The sequence below is a fragment of the Cyprinodon variegatus genome, unplaced genomic scaffold (assembly GCF_000732505.1).
Source record: "Cyprinodon variegatus isolate N-32 unplaced genomic scaffold, C_variegatus-1.0 Scaffold419, whole genome shotgun sequence".
Classification (NCBI taxonomy): domain Eukaryota; kingdom Metazoa; phylum Chordata; class Actinopteri; order Cyprinodontiformes; family Cyprinodontidae; genus Cyprinodon; species Cyprinodon variegatus.
In genome coordinates this window covers 672514-679488 of record NW_015150872.1, presented here as the reverse complement: position 1 = coordinate 679488, position 6975 = coordinate 672514, and the positions used below count along the sequence as shown (strand labels likewise).

The 6975-nt window shown below is 36.1% G+C and overlaps 1 protein-coding gene across 1 annotated transcript in view; it reads left to right on the top strand.

The window, feature by feature from the left end:
* Window positions 1-549: 549 nt before the first annotated feature.
* Window positions 550-6975, top strand: part of LOC107093316 (pituitary adenylate cyclase-activating polypeptide type I receptor-like) — a 42575-nt gene continuing 36149 nt past the window's right edge. The window contains exon 1 of the mRNA XM_015388307.1: window positions 550-641. Within this exon, the coding sequence (XP_015243793.1) occupies window positions 588-641 (54 nt within the window). The 5' untranslated portion in view covers window positions 550-587. The remainder of the gene's footprint in view (window positions 642-6975) is intronic.

Genomic DNA, 6975 nt, shown 5'->3' with positions numbered 1-6975 from the left:
AAAACGGTGTTCCCCTAGCCCCCCATCTAGCTCCGCCCCTGGACCTCTGGTCTAGAAGAACCCATTGGTCAGTTTTAAGCTATTTAAACTCAACATACAAGACTGGAAATAAGTGAAAATGTATAAACAGTCCAAAGAACAAAAATGGTTTTGATCACTTCTAAAGAATCAGACGATAAATAGCACTTTGAAAGCCGAATGATGCTTAATAGTAAGTGTTTTACAGGATTCAGCCTGTAACCCCAGCAGCTGTGGTCCTGTATCCCCACCTCCTCCTCTTCCTCCTCCTCCTCCTCCTCCTCCTCCTCCTCTGTCTCCGCCTCTGAGAAGGAGAGGTGCGGAGAGTCGCTCAGCAAATTGCGGTTCTGCACCTCGCGTCATGCGGACATCCTCATATCACCCCACACACCTTCCAGGGAGCCGCTCACCTCCAACATTTAATAGTGAAACATAGATTTAGTCAATTCTTGCAGACTTATGTAAGTACTTGGACAGTTTTTTCCGCTTTATTTTTTTTTTTTTAGGATTCTTTTCGGGGGGTTCATAATCCCCCGGGTCAGTTTGCTGATTCCTGCAGTTGGAAAAGGATGAAGAGTTTCCTTCACCTGGCTCTGCTCCTGCAGCTGGCGCTTTGGGACCAGGTGAGCAGAGGCGACTGATTGTCATTTACTAATCTGATTACTTTATGCATGATGATTATTATTTCTCTAAGGTTAACTTCCCTGGTAGATAATAAAAAATAAAAATATTTTGGAAACACTTTCAGGAAATAAATTATTAAAATTCCAGAGGAGACGTTAATAGGAAACGTTTTAATTTTTCAGTATTTCCATTAATCACCTAATTTTTTTTGTTTTCACATTGCGAGAAACAATAGAGGGAGGCATTGCAAATCTGAGCGTTTTTTTTTTGTAAAGCTGAGATATTTCATTTAAACAGAGGATACATTTTTTTTCTCAATTATTTGTTAATTTATGGACTACCCTAAAGCACCTGTTGCCATTGCGTGCGTGTGTGTGTGTGTGTGTGTGTGTGTGTGTGTGTGTGTGTGTGTGTGTGTGTGTGTGTGTGTGTGTGTGTGTGTGTGTGTCAGCTTGGCTCTGATTTAGAATCACTATTTCCTCTTTTGGTGTCTCACTGTATCTCCGGAGCTGTTTCTCATGGGATCAGGACATCTAATAAAAATGTTAAGTCTTAGACCTTGATAATATCGAACTTGTGGTATTTATGATGCGTTTGATTATTCCTGTTTTAATTGATTTGTATAAAAATCAAGATGTTTTTTTTTTTTTACACACACATTTAAGAAAAATAATGAATAATCTCCCCTGTGGCTCCATTAATGTTGGGTATTCTGCAGATAGACAGATGCAAAGGGAACTCATGAATATTTTCCCTGCTCCTCTGAAGCCAAATATTCTTTTTTTCTTGTTAAAATACCGTAGTCTTTTTTTTATTATTTAGTCATCTGAACTTCAGAGCTTTTCCTCTTAGCAGGTGTGGTCAGACTTAAACGGCAATGTCTTTTTGCATCTTGAAGGCTGATATACTTTTATCTTTAATTTATTTTTTCTTTCACTCCCCTATATCAATCACTTTATTTCGGGATAATAAATTTTTTCGGATCTTGGTGATTTGTGAGAGGATAGCTGTTAAAACAACAACTACAAGGAAGTGTGAACAGTCACAAAGACATTAAGCAGTTTCAAAACTGAAATGAATATTCCAAAAACTCTAAAAGAGTCACAAGATCTTACTCAAAGTGCTACTGTAACACAAACTGAATTTCTCTGAAATATACTTAGTTGGTTATATCTCTTCCGATTCATTCCAGTGATTATTAAAGATCTCTTAAACTCTGACATCAAATTACCCGCTGCCTCTAAGCCTCAGGCATGTTGCGTCTTACAAAACAACCCGCAAAACCTTAAAATCAAACCTAAAGGCCACAGGTAGTTGGAGGCCAAAATGAGGAAATATGCTCTTCTCTTTTTCCCTCTAACCTGACAATGCCTGCTGAATGCCAGTGTGTGTTATTTCCCCACATGGAAGGAAATCAATAGATTTTTGTTGCCAAATAATGAATGCTAGCAATTTATTTTTCGGAAACAGATGCAGGAAATAATTTAGACTCCGAGGACAGATTTAGAGGGCAGTGTGTGCACAGCATCTTTCCCAAGGACGCTCTGACATGATGTTTACCCCAAAACTCAGACTTAATTGTAGAATCCAAACACATATACACAGCCACACACTGCTTAGTTTTCATGACATATGAGACATTTAATCTCCTTGCATTCATTTTACATGGCATAACCCAGACCCTTACCCTAACTATTACCAACATATACCTAAACTGAATTAACACCTTAGTCCTAAACCTCACCCCAACTTAAATAACATAACTTTACCATATGGGGACCAGTTGAATGTCCACATATGTACCTGTAAGTTCCTGCATGTAGGATATTTTATAAAAAACTTCCCCCATATTGTAGTAAAAACAAGACCACACAGCCATAGTGTGTTCCATTTCTTTTTGGGGTTTTTATTGACTTCTATTCATTTGTATGGCCTAAACCAGGGCTTTACCAAAATCCATCATTACCAACGTATACCTAAATAAAACTTAGCAAACTAAAACCTTAGACCCAAACCTAACCTCAAATAAAGAAGAGAAGTTTTCTTCATGGGGACCAGTTAAGGGGTTCCCACAAGTGTCTGTAAGTCCCCTAAATGTTGCACATTTAACAAAAATTGGCCTTACAGTGGCCCCCAAAAGGTCACAAAAAAAACAACAACAACAACAACAAAACAACAAGATACTCATATAAAACTCTTGAAATAAAATTGAAACAGTGTGGTTTGTTTGGCGGTTTTGAAATAGGAAGACCGTTCTCTTTTAAAATAGGCAGATTTAGGTAGAAACAAATAGCCTTGTGCAATGGTTTTGTTTGGATGGCTAAGGTAAAAATGTTTGCCCATAATGAAAAGCAAAATATTTAGAAAAACATACAGCGCATGTGTTAAGCATGGTGGTGGAGGAGTGATAATTTGGACTAGAGTGGAGCCATTGAACTTGCAGTCATTGTTTTGACTCCTTTGTAAATGCCAACCTTTGCTGAAGTGAGGAAAAATGATATTGTCAGTCAGAGGGAGGCGCCAAACACACAGCAGAGGAAGAAAAACCTGTTTTGATAAAATGCAGTGAAGAGTGCTGTTTTCCAAGTGATTTAATTACTTAGGGGCAAATAGAATAAGTAACAATCACTGATATTCCACTAAGAGATCTCTTATCAGTTTGACTATTAATGCCTCTTAAGGGGCATTAAAAACTTTCTGAGTGGAGTGTGTTACTCAGCTGAAATAATAATATAATGAATGCTGTACTAGTAAGAATAATCTTGCATGTATGGATATTGCATTTATCAGGCCCTTTAAAGAACGCTACATTAACAATTGTCTGCAAATCCCAATAAACTGATGCCAAGCCCTGGGGAAAATAATTCCCTTAACATTGTGGGAAGAAAAAAAGGACTACTGAGTTACTGTTGCTAATGTTTTTATTGTCCTTTACAGACAGTTTTTATGGCCCATGTTTATTCAAGCCTGTGTATTCGGTATTCAGTGGTTTTGAAATGAAATGACTGGAAACTGTAGCTATATTTTTTTGAAGAAATACCCCCCAACCCCACCCCTCAAAACAAAAATGAAGTTCTCAGAAAGGGCTTGCCCAAAAGCTTCTAGTTTGAAAAGAATTCACCAGGGAAAAGAAAAATCCCCCATAAAAAGCATTCTCTCATAGAGCCCCTTTTTTAGAGGAAATTGTCCACCTATTTCCATTCCGTAAAAGTTTAAAAAACAATCCACTGGACTTGGTTTCCAAGATTTGAAGACGTTTCGCCTCCCCTCTTGGAAGCTTTCTCAATTCAAATGACCTTTTAATTGAGAAAGCTTTCTGGAAGGGACAAGAAGCATCTCTCTTTAGGATTGGAGCTTAATTGGAACCAGAGAACCAAGCTGTACAAACAAAATTGTTTATTTTAAAGAACCAAGCTGGAACAGAATCAAGCCTTTTAGGTAATATTTCTTTGCTCCCTGTGCCTAGTCCACTCCTGATGGTATTGGGGTCACATGAAGCCTCTTCAATATAGACATTTCCCAATCAAGGCCAGAAATCAACTAACTGTGACACAATAATCCCAACTAAGCAACTTGAGCTGTTAAACGTAACTGACAACATCTTTACAGTGCAGTGTGTTACACTTGTCAACACTATAATACAGAGATCCCACACTGCTTATGGATTTAGGTCTAGAGAAAATGTGACTGTTTTTAAATTCGAGAGCATTGTTGAACTCCACAAGTAAGGCCTCCATCAATAAAAAATTTAGCAAAAGACCTTTAGGAGTTTGTCAAAATCGAGCTTTCAAACTCTTCATAACCGTGAATCAGAGAAACAAATACAGATTTCAGAGCCAAACTTGATTTTAAATTTTATAAAAATACCAATCTTATCTTTGAACTGCTACAGTACTTCAAACAGGGAAATATTTTTGAAGCATAAGTCTTTGCCCAAACACCACTGCAAGCAAAACTGGCATCAGTTTTGATTTCAAGGAGTCAACAGTTAGGAGAGTTAGACTATGAGACTTAATGTAATAAAATATGATGCAAGAGAATAAAACTGATCAAAGTAGCTCATACAACAGGAAAGCATCTCAGTGTTGTTTTATGAAATATTTATATTTTGCAGTTGACTCTATAGACATTGTTAACAGTTATGTTGTAATGAAGACTTCAGTTTGATTTGTTTTGCGGCTCTGGAAAAAAACTTTTATTAGAAATCTTGAAATTGTCAATATTTGATGAGTTAGAAGTAAGACTGTATTGAATACAGACACACATAAATAGAAGGTAGATGTGATCGAAAGCAACAAAAAATATACTCTTAACTAAAGTATTGAGAAAACAATAATATTTTGTTTTGGGTTTGCTTTTGAAGTTGGATATGGCTGATACTAAGAAGTTGGGGGGGTGATTTCCAGAAAGGTGGGACACAACAAGTGATGAAAAGGCTGAGGAAGAATCTAGTGTAGGAGTAACAAGAAGATGCTTGTTAGTATTCACTTTGATTATTAATTTTGATTGAAGCCCAACGCTGCATGAACTCATTTTAATATACACTTTCTGGGTTTTTTTTTGTGGAAAATCCCAAACATCTGCAGAGCATGGCTGGATTAGATGACCAAAAGTTATATCACATGCTATTTCTGTATTTCAGTCAATACAAAATTATTCAGATATAAATAATTTCAAAGCCTCAGAAAAACTTCCAAGGAATCCCATGACCGTAAGCTGAACAAAATTCTCAACATTACTGTGCAAAGTCCAGTGAAAAAAATATTTTTTTCTCTTTGTTTTTTGGATAACTTATCAGATGAGATTCAAGTTTTAACAGGTGATTTTCTCTCCTTCCTCACATTCCTCAGTCTAAGGCTTCTTGTCTTTTTCAGTTTCTTCTTTCTTTGTGATTCACTTCAAATGTGGAAAAAGACTCACAATTAGTTATAATAAAGTAACAAAACAGCTCATAACTAGCATTGAAAAATCTAAAGCTTCCTAATTAATTCTCAAAAATCATTTGGGGAAGATTGCTCCCCCTTTCTCTGTCATACCCTACTCTAAACCATACTTTAGTCTTGATTTATGGTGCCCTTTTTTTCTAATGAAAGCCTGATTTAGTTTGCACTTCCAATCTTTCGTAAACACAAAACAGATTCTCTATTTTCTATCCTAATTTTTTTTCCTTCTTTTTTTTACCTGGACAATGTTACTATTAATTTTTGAGCCAAACCTTTATCTCAGCTAGAATCAGTTCAGTCAAAATAAAATGAATCAATTCACACATCCAATAATGTCACAGAAAGGTTTCTTGTCTGTGGTGACAAACTCATGCTGGCTTCTTTTTTAACCTCTTTGCTCATCTTTTCTACCCTGACAGTGGCTTTAAGCTGCGTGACCAGCTGATCCTTTACAAGCAAAATGATTTGTACACTGTCTGCTCACAGCAATCTTTTCCTCATTTACCAGACGCTTAAGTCGGTGACATTTTCAGGGACCTGGCTTTTGTCAGCTAGAGGTAACTCAAAGCCCGACGTTTGGTGAAGTAATCATGGGTGCTCGTTTTGTAGAAAATAGTTACTGTATTGGAACACAATATACAACTGCAGAACACACAATTCCTGTCTGTTGTGTACGTCATCAATCATGTAGCCAATGTGCAGAAGCTCTTTCTGTAACTATAGTGTTTATTAAAATGACATAACATTTATATATTGCAATAGAACATTATTAAATAAAATCCTTTTTTATTGAGTAACATTCTGTTGTCATACAAATTGAAATTAAATTATTATCCAGCCCTACTGCAGAGGTTTAATACAGTTTTTGTGCTGCTAGTTCCAGACTTTTATATCAAAAATAATTGGCCACCAAGAAAACTGCCCTTAAGGAATGGTTTGATAGTGGAAGTGTATTGGGTTTGTTTGAGGCTTGGTGGTCTTATTCAGTCTGCCATGTAGACTACATTTCTTTTAGGACCATAAAGCAGAAGTGAGTGGGTTCCTGCAAGCATATGTGAGGCGGCTGTTGAATATCACCAATACAGATTTGGCAGATTAACATTTTTTTCCTATATAACTGTGTCAAAAGCTGCTAATGCCATCTAGTGCAACTATATATATATATATATATACATATATATATATATATATATATATATATATATATATATATATATATATATATATAATGCCATCCAGAAATAAAACTTAAGAAAAAAACTTCAACAAGAACAAGAGAAGGTTTTGAGGATAACTTTGCAATTTTCTCAGATTTCATTTATTGAAGTCAAGACAGTGTGGTCTGTGAAATGCAATAAAACAAGATATTTATAAAGCAGCTTGAAAGGAA